General features: G+C 44.3%; 2 protein-coding genes across 2 annotated transcripts in view; both read right to left on the bottom strand.

The window, feature by feature from the left end:
* Window positions 1-17,796, bottom strand: part of LOC138154412 (aflatoxin B1 aldehyde reductase member 4-like) — a 351,006-nt gene that overhangs the window by 19,771 nt on the left and 313,439 nt on the right. The gene's annotated exons all lie outside the window — the stretch shown is intronic.
* On the bottom strand, window positions 6,737-17,760 carry LOC138154413 (aflatoxin B1 aldehyde reductase member 2-like). The gene is made up of 7 exons (XM_069079156.1): window positions 17,453-17,760; window positions 13,211-13,398; window positions 11,869-11,973; window positions 11,270-11,366; window positions 10,216-10,318; window positions 8,707-8,836; window positions 6,737-7,160 (listed from the first exon to the last, which is right to left on the bottom strand). Exons 1-7 carry the CDS (start codon window positions 17,658-17,660, stop codon window positions 6,999-7,001), a joined length of 993 nt encoding a protein of 330 aa, XP_068935257.1. The 5' UTR covers window positions 17,661-17,760; the 3' UTR covers window positions 6,737-6,998.

Below are 17,796 nucleotides of genomic sequence, written 5' to 3'. Positions count from 1 at the left end.
ATATATATATATATATGTATATATATATATATATATACATATATACAATCATATTAACTATATTTCCACATTAGTCCTGTTGTTAAAAAGGATCAGAACAAAAGGGGAAAACCACAAAAAAGAAAAACCGAACAAAGAAAAAAAGAGAAAATAGTATTCTTCAATCTTAATCCAGACTCCAAAGCTCTTTCTCTGGATGTGGATAGAGTTTTCTATCATAAGTCTTTTGGAATTGTATTAGATCATTACATTGCTGAGAAAAGCTAAGTCTAGCAAAGGCAGTCATCAGACAATGTTAATATTACTGTGTTCAAAGTTCTCTTGGTTCTGCTCACTTCATTCACATCAGTTCATGTAAGTCTTTCTGGGTTTTTCTGAAATCCACCTGCTCATCATTTTTCATGGAACAATAGTATTTCATTACAATCATATACCACAACTTGTTCAGCCCTTCACCAATTAATGGGCATCCTGTCAATTTCCAATTCTTTACCATCACAGGAAGGATTGCTATAAATATTTTTGTACATAGGAGTCCTCTTGCTTTTTTTTTTATCCATTTGTGATACAGCCCTAGTAGTAATATTGCTGAGTCAAAGTGTGTGCACAGTTTTATAGCCCTTTAGCCAGAAATCCAAGTTAATTTCCAGAATTGGACCAATTCACAACTTCACAGGAGTGTATTAATGTACCTATTTTGCCACAGCCCCTCCAGCATCTGTCATTTTCCTTTTCAGTCATGTTAGCCCATCTGATAGGTGTGAGGTGGTACCGCAGAGATGTTTTAATCTGCATTTTTCTGATTTTTAGTGATTTAGAGCAATTAGTTTTCATATGGTTATTGACAGCTTTCATTTCTTCTTCAGAAAACTGCCTATTCATACCTTTTGGCCATTTGCCAATTGGAGAATGACTCATTATTTTTTCAGTCTAGCTTGGTTCTCTATATATTTGAGAAATGAGATTTTTTTCAGCAAAATTTGCTATAATTTTTTCTCCCAATTTCCTGGTTACCTTCTAATTTTGGCTTCATTGGGTGTTTTATGTAAAACCTTTTCAATTTAATGTGATCAAAATTGTCCTTTTTATGTCCCTTGAGTCTCTCTCTGCACTGTTTGGTCAAGAACTGCTTCCTTATACATGGTGTTATGAGAAGAATCTCCTTGTGTCTCTAATTTGTTTGTGATGTGATACAATATCTATACTGTTGTTATAGTTTCTGTATCAAAGAAGAATTTCTACGTAGCTTTGGGCCCATCAAGTTCCCATCTAGGTGAGGCTTGACTGAAGGATGATTCTTTATTTCAGGTACCATTGACACCTGTAGATCTTTCCTTGATTCTCAGGACATTAACGGTAGACTGGCTATAAAACCTGGCATGGACTCCAACTCTGAGACTCCAGATTCCTGGAGCTTAGTCTCCTGACCTTTCCATACCCACAAGGTCAGAGCCCCTAGATTCATCTCCTTCACCTAAAATAAAATAAAAACTGAGACAAAGCCCCAAGGTCCATTTTCACAGAGATAGATGTTGGCCTTGCAGGGAAGGTGTCCAAGGCCTTTCCTCTTGAGCTCTGTCTCTTATTAGTCATATCTGTTAAGGCCTCACAATATGAGCAGAGGACCATCAAGAAAAAAAAGGCTGAAACCAATTCAGACCTTTTGAACAATATTTTTATAGTGCTTTGAAATTTGGAAAGTACTTTACAGATATATTATCTCCTTTGGTCCTTACAACAACTCTGTGAGGTATGTAATATTATTATTCCCATTTTACAGATAAGGAAACTGATACTCAGAGAATTTAGGTGACACACTTAGGATGACAAAGCTCCTAAGTGTCTGAGGCAGAAATGCTACACAATACCTTGCACTATGCCACACATCACAGACCTAGTAGTGATATTGCTGAGTCAAAGTGTGTGCACAGTTTTATAGCCTGTTAGCCAGAGATCCAAATTGTTTTCCAGAATTGGACAACTCCACAAGAGTGTATTAGCGTACCTATTTTGCCACAGCCCCTCCAGCATCTATCATTTTCCTTTTCTGTCATGTTAGCCCATCTGATAGGTGTGAGGTGATCCCTGAGAGATGTTTTAATCTGCATTTCTCTGATTTTTAGTGATTTAGAGCACTTAGTTTTCATATGGTTATTGACAGCTTTCGTTTCTTCTTCTGAAAACTGCCTATTCACATCTATTCATCAACATGCCTATTCATCACAAGAGGTTAAAATATTTATCTAAGGTATGGAGATAATGACCTTGAAATTCAACTCAATTAAATCCCAAAGGATAATCTATGGGATATTTTCATCAAAGCTAAACATGGGAAAAAAAGTACTGTTCATCCAAAGTACACTTAATATACAATGTGATAAAAGTTTAGTTTACAGATTGATGATTAAAGAATGTCAAAATATTGCAAACTCAGTGCTAAATCACATAAAACAAGTGTTTGTAATAAAAGAGGGACATCATATCTATTAAAAGTTTTCAAAGATGTAAAAAATTTTGAAGTTTATTATATGACTTCAAATTTATTTTTCTTTATCTCAGTTGATTTGCATATCACTGTAGGTTCTGTTTCCATTTGAAATAAATTCTAGTGTATGGTGTGATATGCTGATCTAAATTGCATTTCTGCTGACCTGCTTTCCAATTTTCTCAGCACTTTTTGTCAAATAGCAAGTCGTTATTCCAGTCCCTTGGATACTTATTATTACTATGTTCATCTGGGGTTTATTTCCACTGATCAGTTTTCTATTTCTTTTTAGCCAGTGCCAAATAACTTTTGGTTATTATTTCATTATATTGTCATCTGGAAATGCTATTTCTTTATTATCCCTACTTTTTTTTTAACTTCCTAGATATGAAAGTGATATGATTTTGTTCCCTCAAATTAATTTCATTCTTTTTGATGATTCTATAAATTATCCAAATGATGGGGATGGCACTGAATAACTAAATTAACTAGATAATATTGTCATTTTTATAATATTGGCAGGCTGAGTCACAAACAAAAGTTTTCCAGTTATTTAGGTCTATATTTTTGTAAATAGTAGTTTGTTGTTATATTTTTAATAATTCTCTTTCTTTCTTGGTAGGTGGACTTCTAAATATTTTATAAATTCTGTAACCAAATAGAATGGAATTTCTCTATCTCTTTCTGATGGGTTTTGTTGATAATGTACATACAGAAAATCTGCTTACTTATGTGGGTTTGTTTTATTTCCTGCTACTTTATTGAAGTTATTGTTTCATTGAATTTTTTTAGTTGAATCTCTAGGATTTTTTAAGTGAAACATCATATAGTCACCAGAAATCAGTAACGTTATTTTCTCTTTTGCCTATGCTTATTCCCTCAACTTTTTTTCATATATCATTACTATAACTAGCATATCCACAATTATATCAAATATCATGATAAAAATGGACACCTTTGCTTTATTCCAGGTTTTACTGGAAAGGATTCTAGTATGTCTTCCTTACTAATGAGAAGATTGAAATTGATCCAGTATAATTTATGTATTGACTCTATTTACATATAATTGATTTCTTTCCTATAATTGCTTATATCATATTTCCTTGTCTCTGAACTTTTTTCAGAAGTCAACTGGTCTGCAATAGGTTGAGTTGAAAAATCCAGCTCTCCTGCTCAAGGAATTTACCTAGATTTAGAGAGTGTGTGTGAACAGAAAAGGAGTTTGGGCCTGACATCTCACACCTGACACCCAGCTGTTCTTCAAGGATGCCTAATTTGCTGTACAAAAATCTGAGGCACTATGTCCCACCTGCACTCAGACGATGAGCACTTCTTAGTCTTGGGAGAGAAGAAGGGGGATCATTACTAGTTCCTGTCACCAAAATCCAACCTATCATGTTGTTCCCTGAACCCCATATCTGTAACCAGTCATGTTACTTTTCATCCCATGATGTCATCTTCTCTGTTCTGTTCTTTGTTCTATACTCCTTAAAACCTATATAAGGGGAACTGTCTTTTTCTCAAAGTTTTTCGCATTAATAAAAGCAATCCACTGAGCCTATTTATTGATAGGTGGCATGCACCTGATAACAAATATTATCTTGCTCAGAGATCTGCTTCAGTTTACCCTTTTGTTAAATTGCATTCACAACACTGATAATCATTGCTCTTGGTTTTATTTTATTTTTATTTTTTTATTTTTAAGCAATTGGGGTTAAGTAACTTGCTCAAGGTTACACGGCCAGTTATTTCTGGGTGTGGTGCTAAGTATCTGAGCCCAGATTCGATCCCCCAGGTCATCCCAACACTGGGGCCGGTGCTCTTACTCACTGAGCCACCTGGCCACCCTGTGCTCTTGGTTTTAGTTACTTTGTATAAGGAACAGTACATTTAATTTATTCCTATGCTTTTTAATCTTTTTGAACATCAAATAGTATTATTATTTTTCTCAAAAGCTTTTCCTGGGGGCAGCTAGGTGGCACAGTGAGTAGAGCACCAGCCCTGGAATCATCAGCAGGACCTGCGTTCAAATCTGCCCTTAGACACTTAACATTTATTAATCATGTGACCTTTGGCAATTCACTTAACACCAAATGCCCTGCCTTCCCACTCCAAAAAGCAAAAAAAAAAAAAAAAAAAAAGCTTTTTCTGCATCTTGGTAATCATGTGATTTCAATTTCTTTCTTTTTAATATAATCTACTATGTTTTTATTTTTCTTAAAATCAAACCTGCATAAATGCTATACATCTAATATGGTCATGTTATATAATGGAGTTAATATGTTGCTATATCCTCTTTGCTAGCAATTTATTCAATATTTTTAAATCAATATTTGTTGGAGACATTGGTCTATCATTCCTTTATTTTTCCACAACTACACAGAAGGGCAATTTTTAACATTCCTTTTTCTTTTTTAAATTTTGTGTTCTACAGTAACAGCAATATTATGAAATGATCGACTGTGATAGACTTAAATGGAAGATAATGACTTTATGAGAAAACTGTCTTTAAAAAAATTTTTTTTTGCCTTTTGGAGGGGGGAAGGTAGGGCAATTGGGGTTAAGTGACTTGCCCAAGGTCACATGGCTAGTTTTAATTTTAGTTTAAGTGTCTGAGGCCATATTTGAACTCAGGTCCTTTTGACCCCAGGGCTGATGTTCTATTCACTACACCACCTAGCTGCCCATAGAAAACTTTCTTTACATGTAATTGAAAAGATTAAAATACTATTTGAAAAAAAAATTTTGAGCTCCAAATTTCCTCCTTCATTTCCTTCTCCCTAGAGACAATAAATAATTTGACACAGGCTATATGTGTGCAAAGATAATCCATTTTTTAAAAAAGGTGCAATAAACAAATGAGAAACATGCCTTTTCCTTTCTATTTCCAGTTCCTTAATCATCCAAGAAATGCACCTAGGACATTTTGGTGTGGTCTCATCACTATCATTGACTTCCAGGATTATTGGCTCTATAATTTGTTCTCTGAACCATTTGCTATTTAGGATTCATTATTGTCTCCATTTGGCCTCTGTGTTGTCTAGTTGTGCTTTCAGTATTACATCTAGTTGAAGTTTCTTTCTTCCCTTTTGTGTAAAAATGACAGAAACAGCTCAGAAATAGTGGTTCCATTTAGAAAGTGCCATAAATCTTTGAACTATAAATTGTTACTTTTATAGAGTATTTTTCCTTTCTTAGATTTGTATACCTCTGAGAAAGAAACAGGAAAGCCTCCTACTATTACCATTATTATTGGAATTATTTTGCAATTCAGTTATGACTTAGTTAGCACACATAAATTTAATATACATAATGGTTTGATGTCTATGGTTCCTTTAAACATAATATAATTTCTCATTTGACTCTAATGATATTGTGAATATTTATTTTTACTTTGTCAAATAGTACAAATTTACTTCCAACATTTGCTTTTAGGCTACACCTAATACATACTCTGTTTTGTTCCATCTTCTCATTATGCTTCTGTGTATGTCTTTGGTTTTTAGTTGTTTTTTGTAAAAAACTGATTTTGGGGAGGAAGGGGTTTCTTTCATTGTCTAGTCTGCCACACTCTTTCTTTTCATTGGAATATTTAGTCCATTCACATTTAAAGTTATGAGTTAGATTTATAGTTTCTTCTGTTTGGGTCTTTAGAATTGACAAGGTTTGTTTTTTAAGATTTATCATTTATTTCCCTTCCTCTTTTAGATGTTTTTAATACACCTATAATTTTTTTTAGGATGATCATTACACTTCTCCCGGCCTTGGTTTCCTCATAAGAAAAGTTAGGAGTCTGTACAGGATGCTTCTGAAGTCTCTTCCAGCTGTACAGAGATGATCCTATGAAAACCCAAAGTGAGACAGTCCCTGCCCTCAAGGAGCTTATATTCTACTAGAAATGCAAGGTGAGAGAAGCCCTATATGAACGTCAGTTATTGTTACTGTCAATTTTCTGTAGCACTTTAAGGTACCTTCCTCTTCTGAGCAAGATAAGGCCTATAATGGCCCCAAATGACAGATGAAGACACTGATTCCCGGGGAGCTGAATAGTAATTACTAATTTATAGAATGCTTTACAGTGTGCCCAGGTATGCATTTGGGGAACCTTGAATAAGATGTGAGATTCCCTGAAAGAGGTCAGATCATTAACTAATACAGAAATCTTCATTCCAAATTCTTAGGTAGCTTTCCACCAAGGACCCAAACACAAACCCCAGAGGAGGCCCATTCATAATTCACAACAGAGCACTCTCATGTTCAACACTGGCTTTTATTCCAACAGGACAGGACAGAGCTGGTCTCAGCCCTCACCCTTCTCGACAATCAGAACAGCAGGGCAGAAAGCCAGAGGTCTCCCCTACAGGAAGGAGGCTAGAAAACCAAGGATTCAGAGAACAGGGATAATTTGAAAGACAGAGCTAAGGCTGTAGCAGCTTAAGGCAAAGGCTGGCTGATGGGGCTGAGAGTATTAGGACAGCCAGGATCAATAATCTCTCTACCCCCAGGGTTGCAGCTACCAGAAGTAGTTGGGACAGTCGTGGGCAACAAGGTTCCAGGCGTCATCAAAGGCCTTCACCACCCCAGGCTCCAGTGGGCCCTCCTCCGATGCTTCCAGGGTCTTCTGCAGCTGCTGTGGGCTGGTCATGCCCAGGATAACAGCATCTCCACGGGCACCCTGTCAGGAGAGGAGGAAGAAAGCAAGCTATGTGTGCAGGTTGCATATCCTTATGCCTGGAAGAATCATGAAGGCAAGCATCGTCTTACTCCTTGTATCTCCCCCTGACATTTCATTAGCACCAATATTCTCCCTCTGGTGCTCTGGGATTACTAATGGTAGGTCACCATACTGGAAGACCCCCGTTTGCAGGCATTTCCTCCGTCCCCAGGTCGATGGCAAGACACGAGGTGGGCATAAGTAGGCTTCAGCATGTAGCCAAAGAGATTTGAGTTCGATGTGATCCGCTCTCAGTTTCTACACATGTTTGACATTATTCCACACTTCCTGCAATGCTGGATGGTTTTTTTGTTTCCCAACCAGACTTCCATCTCCCCCCAGGTGCCTTTGCTTGGGTCAGGGCCCATGCCTGGAATGTTCTCCCTTCCACTTGCCAGCATCCTTAGCTGCCTTCAAGGCTCAGCACCAATGATGCCTCCTCCAGGAAGCCTGCCCTGCTCCTCTTCACTGCTGCTGCTTGATCAGGGGCACATAATCATGCCTTTACCCAGGTGTGCATCCTCCCCCTCCTTGAAGGGGGGAATTATTGTTCACTTGTGTGCTTGAGCTCTTAGGGCCTCACCCAGTGCCTGGTGCATCAGGTACCCCAGCACTGCTTGCTGGATAGAAGGGAAAGTGGGGCCACAGGAGGAGTGAGGAGCTACAACTGGACAACCCATGTGGCCCCAGGACATTGTTCTGCAAACCCAGGAGGAGGCAGCTTCCACACCACAGGGGGGAGTCTTCTCTGAAGTGAACCCAAGGGCTTTCCCAAGGCCACCCAAATAAAAAAGCCAGAGGTTGGCCTCGTACCCAAGCTGTGCTGACTCCGAGGCCAGCTCTCTGTGCCCTCTGACCAGCTACTGTCTTGGGACATTATGGTTGGAAGAAGGTGTAGACAACTAGAAAGAATTCAAAGATATGCAGGAAGACTCATAAGAAGTGATTCAGAAGCAGCTCCATGGCCCAGTGGACAGAGCAGGAAGACATGATATTTAGGAGCTTTGTGACCCTGGGCAAGTCACTTCACTGCTTTCTGCCTCTGTTTCCCTAAAGGTGAAATAAGGATAATAAAAGCATCTACCTCCCAAGGTTATTGTGAGGATCAAATGAGAGAACATTGGAACAGCTCTCAGCAGACAGCCTGGCACACAATAGCTTACTCCACAAATATTTGTTAACCTTCCCCCTGAGTAAGGAGAAAGCTGAGTCCAGAGGTCGAGAGAGAGTTTTTATGTACACAGCATAAATGTCAAAAGGACCTCTTATCCAACTCAGGGGTTCAGGAAATATACTTTCTAGTGGTTGTTCACCAGTTGTGTTCAGATTATATTCAATTTTCCTAAAAAGCCCATAAGATCAAGTGCCAGAAAAATGCTGACAGAGGCATTTCTATGAAGGAAAGGACATATCCTCCAAGTAATGCCAAAGCTGAGAATGGGCCCAGCCTCCTAAGGGCCCAAGACTCACTGGAAGGGATGGGTCCCTGGGGCACTCAGGGCATTACCTGGAGCTGGGAGTGGTGGTACATCCATCTGATGGCTGCTGAGGTCATGCTGGGAGGATCGGCCCCATAAGATGCTGCCAGGGCTTTCTCCACGAGAGCAATGGCTTGAAAATGAGGTACCTTCCAGTAGCTTGTGATGAATGGGCAGAGAGGGAAGTTCAGTGGTCAGTGCACCCAGGCTTGCCTCAGCAGAGCTTGTGTGGGGGCTCAGCTTGGCAGAGAACCCAGGCTCCCAATCACGGGAGCCCTGACAGAGTCAGTCAGCCCAGGACAAGGAACACCAGCTGCTGCTCACTGGGTGACCACAGGTATTGTCGACTGAAAACCTCCAAGTGGAGCTGTATGTCCCCAGTCAGGATCCCAAAGCACCCAAAGTGACCTATGGTTATGCTCAGTCTACCACCCAATGAACAATCCATGGGTGCAGGACATAGGCCTTAGGGATATTATCTATGACCTTCCTTCCTCTGGGGTCACTAATTGTCCCCACAATCACCCATCTCATCCCATACTCCAGAGGGCCCATTTTAAGACCTGTTGCCCCATTCTGGGAAGGACACTGAGAGAGTCTAGAGGAAGGGGAGGCCCCTCCAGGACATGGCAGACACTCAAGGAAGGGTTAAAGGAACTGGGGCTGCTTGGTCTAAACTTGGGGGCACTTGGAAGAACACCTGTCATATATGTGAGGGGCTGTCCTGTGGACAGTTCCAAATAGGTCAATTTGGCCTCAATGTCAGGAAAACTTTCCTCACAATGAGAGAGGCCCAAAAGGGGAAGGGGCTACCTGGGCTCCTGAGGTGGGTCTGGAGTCTGCAAGTGGAGGCTCGAGATCCACCTGTCAGGGATGGTTTCAAGGGGGCTCTTGTTTGGGTCTGGGTTGGACCAGATGCCCTCGAAGGTCTTTCTCACTCTGAGATGTGGGATTGTTTCCTGAGAGGTGTGCCAAAGGCTCACAACCATTTTACAGATGGAGAATGGAAAACCCATAGCTGATGTCTCATCCAATGTCCCAGAGCTAGTTAATGATGAAAACAGGCCTAGACTTCAAGGCCAACATTTTTTTTTCCACCATCTTCCAAGCATGTCCTCTCTAAGGAAAGATGGGAAGGTCTGATTAAGTACTAGGAACTCCTAATTCCAGGCTCAATCCCTGCAGTTCTGGCCATGAAAGGTGAGCTCAGAGAGGCAAGAGAAATGTCAAGAAGGGACTAGTATGGCAAGAAGAAGAATGCATTTGGAGCCAGAAGACTCAGGCTCATATGTGAGAGCTAGCTGCCAACTAGCTCTGTGACCATCAGCCAGTCTTGTCATCTCCCTGTGACTCAGTTTCCCAATCTGTAAAAAGACTGAGGTGATTTCTAAGCTCTTCTTCCTCTTGCAATCCTATAACCCCAAAGGAACCAGATCCACTGCAGTCAGGGAGGGTCTCAACCCACAGGAAAGAGGGCTCAAGGATGTGGGAGGGATCAGAACTCTCTCCCATCTCTGACCCATTCATATGGAGCTCACCGTTTATGGTACATCTCAGATACATGTTCCCCAAAGAATCGGGTTACAGTGGGTTGTTCTTTGTTCTTGTCTTCATACTTGTATTTTCCAGTCAGGAGACCACCTGTGGCAAGGACAGACAGATCTCAGGGATTCCACAGAGGACTGAGAATACCCACAGGGGCTTAGAGCTCAGTAAAAGGCAAAAGACTGCATGCGGTGGGCCCTCACTTTTCAACTTGGCAACAATCCAGGAAGAAGTGGGATGGATGAAAAAGCATGTACTAAACATTAACTAAACTACTTGAAAATATCAAAAGTATGTGTTGTAGGTGAAGATACAAAAGCAAAAAAAGTCCCTGCCCTCATAAAGTTGACTTTCTAAGCAGGGAAACAACCCGAGAGACATGGCTGGGGAGCATTGCAGAGACAAAAAGTACCTTCCTTGGTGAGTGGGAGAAAGGGGGATGAGATTGACACACCCCATCCTGGGATGGTTACCAGGGTTCCTAGGTTAATAATTCCATAACTATGGGTGGAGTGGGCTGAATTGGGAGGGGAGGAGGAGAAGAAGGCTAGTTCCTCTAGGGCAAAGGGACAAAGCCAGACTGAAATGCAATGAGGAAGTATTTGACAAAATACATAAAATACAAGAAAACATAATGTCCCATTTGAAGCTCCTCTGTGACCCACAAGGCTCCTTATGTATGGATTAGTGGCTCCCATTTCCAACTGACTCACCTGGGACCCCTTGCCATCCTTGGACACTGTCTCTATCCTCCCTCCTTAAAAGTGAGCTCAGAATAGTGACTTAGTAGGTCTACAAAAAGTCACAATAAATTTAGATTTCTGGAGTGATCTCTGTCTTTAAAAAAATGCCATCCCATAGCAACCCTATGAGTTAGTTAAATATTATTTCCCCCTTTGGCCAGAGAGGTTCAGAGAGGTTGAAATTTGCCCATGGACACACAGCTAAAAAGTAACAAAGCCCTGATCTGAACCCAGATGTCTTGTCTTCATGCCCTCATTCTACATTCCTGAGACTTTGGGGTCCCCTCTGCCCTTTTCCTTATACCTGCCAAAGCATTGAAGACATAGAACCGCATTCCAAAATGACGCAGGCAGGGCAACAGCTCTGTCTCTACTTTCCTAGTGATGGCGTTGTACATGCCCTGTGAGGAGGGAGGAAAGCACAGATGGGGAGACTCAGGGAAGGGACAACTCCTCAACCAGCCCAGGTCAGGAGAGGTCACCAGCTAAGCTCTCTCGCTAGAGGTCCAATCCCACTCATTCACTTTGCAGATGAGGAAACTGAGGTCCAGAGAAGAAAATTCATTAGGTAGGAAGTAGCAGTCAGGATTTGAACCTAGGTCTTGTGTCCAAAGCCAGTGCTCTTTCTACCCCATAGCCCTGGGAGTCGCAGCCCTAGATCTGTGTCCCAGCTTGGCTATTTACCAGCCCTGTGACATAGGGCCAGTCACTCCCTCTTCTCGTCCTGGGTTTCCTGGCCTGTAAAATGAGTGTCTGGTTAGATGGTCTCTCAAGTTCCTGTGAGGCCTGACCCTCTATGATCTCCACAGTAGAAAGATTCCCTGTGTGTTGGGTCAGGTGAACCCAGAGGTCTAGAAGGGTCCCAGGAGGCCCAGCAGAATCCGGGCTCCTGCAGGTGCTCACCTGATACACAGTGGGGACCACCCAGCCATTTTTCTTGCAGAGGGTGCAGATTTCAGCGACTTCCCAGGAGGTGTAGTTAGACAGGCCCAGCTCTACAAACTTACCCTGCAGGGGAGAGAGAAAGAGGGAGGGATGGAGAGTGAGGAAGAGGGGATGAGAGAAGGAGAGAGGGAGGGAAGCAGAGAGGGAGAGGCAGAAAGAGAGAGACAGAAAGGGAAGGCAGAGGTAGGGAAGGAGAGAGGGAAGCAGGGGGAAAAAGGGAGGGAAAAAAGGAGGGAGGGGAAAAGACGGGAGAGGGAGAGAAGGAAAAAGGGGAGGAAGGGAGAGAGAGAAGAAATGTAATTAGAATGTCTTTTTGAGTAGGGACTGTTCCTTTCATTTCCACCTCTAGTACAGTGCCTGGCACACAGGTAGGTGGTCGATAAATAATCTTGAATGATTTATAAATGCTCTAAGGTCTCCCCAGCTCCGACATCCTGTGCCCTAAGGGTCCCTCCCAGCTCTGACATTCTCTGTTCTAAGGGCCCTCCCAGCTCTAACATTCTGTGTTCTAAGGGCCCTCCCAGCTCTGATATCCTGTGTTCTAAGGGCCCTCCCAGCTCTGACATCCTGTGTGCTAAGGGCCCCCCCAGCTCTGACATCCTATGCCCTAAGGGTCCCTCCCAGCTCTGACATTCTCTGTTCTAAGGGCCTTCCAGCTCTAACATTCTGTGTTCTAAGGGCCCTCCCAGCTTTAACATTCTGTGTTCTAAAGCCCCTCCCAGCTCTGACATCCTGTGTGCTAAGGGCTCCCCTAGCTCTGACATCCTGTGCCCTAAGGGTCCCTCCCAGCTCTGACATCCTGTGTTCTAAGGTCCCCCCCAGCTCTGACATTCTGTGTTCTAAGGGCCCTCCCAGCTTTAACATTCTGTGTTCTAAAGCCCCTCCCAGCTCTTACATCCTGTGTTCTAAGGTCCCCCCCAGCTCTGACATTCTGTGTTCTAAGGCCTCTCCCAGCTCTGACATTCTCTGTTCTAAGGGCCCTCCCAGCTCTGACATCCTGTGTTCTAAGGTCCCTCCCAGCTCTGACAGCCTGTGTTCTAAGGTCCCCCCCAGCTCTGACATCCTGTGTTCTAAGGCTCCCCCAGCTCTGACATCCTGTGTTCTAAGGCCTCTCCCAGCTCTGACATCCTGTGTTCTAAGGCTTCTCCCAGTTCTGACATCCTGTGTTCTAAGGGCCCTCCCAGCTCTGACATCCTGTGTGCTAAGGGCCCCCCCAGCTCTGACATCCTGTGCCCTAAGGCCCCTTCCACCTCTCACATTCTGCACTCTAAAGGCCCTCTCTGCCATCCTATGTTCTCACCTCCTTGTGCAGCTCATTGCAGGTCCTCAGTGTCTCTTCCAGGGGAGTCTCCCGGTCTGGCACATGTAGGTAGAAGATATCCACTTGGGGGCACTGCAGCCGCTGCAGGGAGTCCTTCAGCTGGGACCGGACACTGCTGGCACTCAGGGTCTTCCCTTCCAAGGGATTGGCCTTGGTGGCAATTTTCACTTGGGGAGAAAGAAGGTGGAAGGAGTGGCTGAGATTCGATTCAATTCAAGCAACAGACAGAAAATCCTCTGCTGAGTCCTGTGCCCAAACAGCTGCCATTTATTTAAAAGATTTTAATGACGTCTTTTGTTTTTTACATCCTCCCCTTCCCAGGGAGATTTTCCTTCTACCTTAACTTTTTAGAGGCAGGTTTTAGAAGCAGTTTAGATGATGCAGTGAATTAAGTGTGGGACTGGAGCCAGAAGAGCTGAGTTCACATTCTGTCTCTGACACTAGCTTGTCACTCTGAGCAGCTCATGGAAATTCTATCTGCCTCAGTCTCCTCTCGTGTAAGATGGGAATAATAATAATATTAACAATAATAATAATCTCACCTACTTCAAAGGACTGAAATGATAGAATATTTGTAAGTGCTTAACACAATGCCTAGAATATAGTAGGCACGTAAAAAATGTTTCCTTCATGGACCCCTACAGCAATCTGGCAAAGCCCATGGACCCATTCTCAGAAAAATGTTTTATATGAATTAAATGAAATGAATATTACATTTCTGTTACAAGTTAGTGAAAAGAAAGATGGTATCTTTTTTTTTTTGGCCCCTGAAAACTATCACAGGACCCCAGGTTTAAGAACCCCTGATCTACTCCAAATGTCTTCTATTACTATTGAGAATACCAAAACTTAGAAAAGAAAAATGACTTGGCCAGGTCTCCTGACATGTGCTTTCATGAACAGTAGGTGTCCTGTGTGTGTGGTTTTGTGTGTGTCGCTGTATGTGTGTGTGAGTGTGTTTCTGTGTGTGTGTGTGGCACAGAGGATAGAATTCTGGATTTGGAGTCAAGAACGGGCTCAGCTACAAATCCTTGCTGGGCCACTCACAACCTTTGCAGCCTCTGGCAAGTCACTTGATCACTGTGGGCCTCAGTTTCCTTATCTGTCAAAGAAGGGATTTTATTGCTCACTAGCTCTGTGACCTTGGTCAAGTCACTTCACTGGATCTGTTTCTTTGTCCCTTAAAGGAGTAGGTTGTTGGACCATTTGACCTCTAATCTCAAATCTAGATCTGGTGATACTATGAATGAGGGGGAGCGATTTTGGAGAGGGGGGGTGTAATGGGAATGTAAATTTTTAAGATCTTCCCTGCCCCTAGGCTAAAGTGCACCTGGAGCCTGGGGTGGGAGGCTTGTTTTTCAATAGATACTTTTTGATTGGCCAGTGGGTCCAGAAGGTTGTTACATTCTCTGAGCCAGGAGAAGGCTATATAATCCCTGATATGAAGCTTTGCTATAGGGCTCACTTTGAGAAGTGTTCTGTGATTTGATCAGATGAGACTCTGGGAAGCCATTGTTGAGAGCCCCCCGGCTTTGAAAAACCCAGATGTTGATTTGGTATGGATGTAATGGTTGGACAGTTTGGAAACCTGTCTACTTGATCTGTTTCTCTGTCTTGATAATTCTGTCTGTATACTCTGAAGTTAGGGGTGCTGACCTTTTTCCCCTGAACTTGGCAAATGATACATATTTGACTGATTAAAGTAAGCTTGTTAACCCATTTTGAGTTGCTTTCCTTTATCAAAGCAGATCCAAGAACCTGTGTTGGCAGCCACCCTGGGGATGCTGGGGTGCTTGCTGATGCAGGGGGTCAGGTGAAAAGGCCAAAAGCCAGGTTTAACTCCAGGCTGGTCTGAACCAATCATGCTAAATCTGCTGCTCACACCTGTCACTAAGCTCCCAGGCCTGAGTCCCCTGCCTGGTGTGATACAAGCATATTAAGTACCTTCTCTGTGCCACATGCTTTACAGATGTTGCCTCCTTTAATTCTCTCAACTACCCTGGGAGGCAGGTGCTATTATGTTTTCCATTTGACTGTTGAGGAAACTGAGGCAAACTAGGGCTAAGTGACTTGCCTAGGGTTATAAAGCAGTAAATGTCTGAGGCTGGTTTAGGATTCAGGTCTAGCTGATTCCTAGCTGCCCATGGAAGGCAGTGCCATCAGTTTCTGGCTGGTTTCCTCCACTCAAGTTTCATGCTGCCTCCTTCCTCTCAGGAGCTATGCAGAAGACTGGGTGCTGATAGGAATTTTGCTTTCAGCTACAATCTGGGTGACTGGAGTGGAGGTAGGGAGAGAGGTGTGGACAAGAAGGGCCCTTGTTAGCAAGAAGCTGGCCAGATCATTCTGGGACCATGGGAACACAAGCTGAAAGCCGGAAGGCCTGTGGGGCATTTAGCCCCAATCTGTCCTTTTTTGGGCCTCAGTTTCCTCTTCTGTAAAATGAGAGAGGTGGGATGTGATGACCTCTAAGGGCGCTTCCTTGTCTAAATCAATGATCCTAAAGAGTTCAAGTGTTTTCTCCAGGTCACAATGAAAGTTCAGAGTTGGGATCTGAACCCAGCCATATGGTGTACAGAATTACAACGTGTGTGTTGGGTCATTTCAGTCATGTCTGAGCCTTTCTGGTCTCATTTGAGGTTTTCTTGGCAGAGATACGGGAGTGGTTTGCACCTCCTTCTCCAGCTCATTTGACAGATAGGGAAACTGAAGCAAAGAGGGTGAAGTGACTTGCCCAGGGCCACAAGCTACTAAGTGTCTGAGGCCAGGTGTGACTCAGGTCTTCCCCACTCCAGGCCTGGTGCTCCATCCACTGCACCTCCACACCACCTGGCTGCCCTGAATTATATTACTGAATCCCCAAACCCTCCTTCCCTCCTGGCCTCCAGGATGAAATAAGCAATACTTAAATGGGAGGACATGGTAGAAAGAAGCCCTGAGCTGCAAGTCCTGCCACATCCCTGCAGTTCTTTCACTGTGTGGCCTTAGAGAAGTCATTTCAACTCCTGGGCCTCAGTTTCCCTCTCTGCAAAATAAGGAGTTGAAAGAAAGATGAGCTCTAAGTTCCCTCAGTCCTGACATTCTGCTTCCTAAGGTTCATTTCAGCTCTAGCCATCTGGGTTCTAAGCTCCCTTCCAGCTCTTACATTCTATAAATCTGAGACTACTCAGAGAGGGTCTAGTTTGGGATGAGAGTAGCCCAGCAAGACTGACGGACTGAGCTGGTAGATGGGGCTCATTCACTGTGCTGGAGTGTAGCCGGGATGGTCAGGACAGTCCAGCAGCCCAATGTCCCAGGAATGGAGCCCCATTCAGTGGGGGAAGACTCTCCCTGAATTTCTCTTCCTGCCCCCATGGAGGCCCGAAGGAGCATCACAAACTGAGACTGAATTGTACTGACATTCCCTTTCTCCACCCTCTCCCTGCCCCCCAAACTCCTTGGTCTATGAGCTGTTCTTGGCCTAATTTGTACTAAATGGCCAGGAGAGCTCCAGCCAAGGTCAACAAAGTCTCCTGCCCTTAACCTGTGCCAAGAATTTTAACTCAGCATGGCAGGCTTACAAGGGAATACTCTGGGACAAGCTTGGGGAGCCCACAGGAAGGCTACTAGCCAAAGAGGGACTAATGACAATTAGAATCCAGTTACTGCTTAGAGCCCACCGTCAAGGAAGACACCGGGTAGGCGCCAGGTGAAGTTAGAGTGTTTGGGGACCAGCAGATTGATGGAGGCAAAGTTATTCCGGAGAGGCAGGAGTGACCAGAGATTAACTACACGGTGCAGGTGAGGGGCCAGCATTTGGGTGCATGGCCAGAGATTTGGATGCATGGCCTCTGGACCCACGGGCCAGGTGGTAGCTGGGGTTGCAAAGATGGCAGAGGACCTCAAACACAATGTATTGGCGGGGTAGGGGCTGCATTGGCGGGGACAGAGTACCCAGATCAGGGGGACTGAGGATACAAGTCTCGGAGGAGGAGTGGCTCCACCGGCCTCGGAGCCTTGTGTCAGGGTCAAGCGCTCCAGGGTGCACTCCCCAGACTGCGACATCAGGGAGGGTCGAGGCTGCACGGCCTCCGGACGCACCTGCCAGGGCTGGGATGGGGGGGAAGGGGGCGGGTTTAAGTAGCAGGACCGCGGATGGCACGGACCCCGGGTGGCACGGACCCCGGAGAGCTGGGCGGGGGCCGGTGCATGGGGTCGGCGCAGGGCAGGGCACGGACGGCTCACCTCCTTTGTTGCCCCAGAGGTCCATGCTGCCCAAGAAGCTCTCGGACTGGCCTTCGCCATAAATGGGGGCCGTGTCCACCTCTCTGTGTCCGCGCTCCAGGAAGACTTGCATGCAGGCCTTGCTAGATGCCAGGTCCATGCGCCAGCCCATCTCCATCGCGCCCTGCACGGTGGCCGGCCGGTCCAGAGTCCGAATTATTGAGGACATCGCGGCGGCTGTGCTGAGAGAGCAGAGCAGACACTCAGGCTCTCGAGGCACTGAGCAGTAGGATAGTTCTGAGAACTGGCCCCGCCCCGCCCCGCCCAACGCCCCCGCCCGCCCCTTCCCCGCCCCGTGACGTCAT

Source organism: Petaurus breviceps, unplaced genomic scaffold (assembly GCF_028583685.1).
Source record: "Petaurus breviceps papuanus isolate PSGF00001 unplaced genomic scaffold, PetGlider_PUasm1.0 91041, whole genome shotgun sequence".
Lineage (NCBI taxonomy): Eukaryota > Metazoa > Chordata > Mammalia > Diprotodontia > Petauridae > Petaurus > Petaurus breviceps.
The sequence above is the reverse complement of the archived record's forward strand: the minus strand, read 5'-3'. Positions and strand labels throughout refer to the sequence as shown.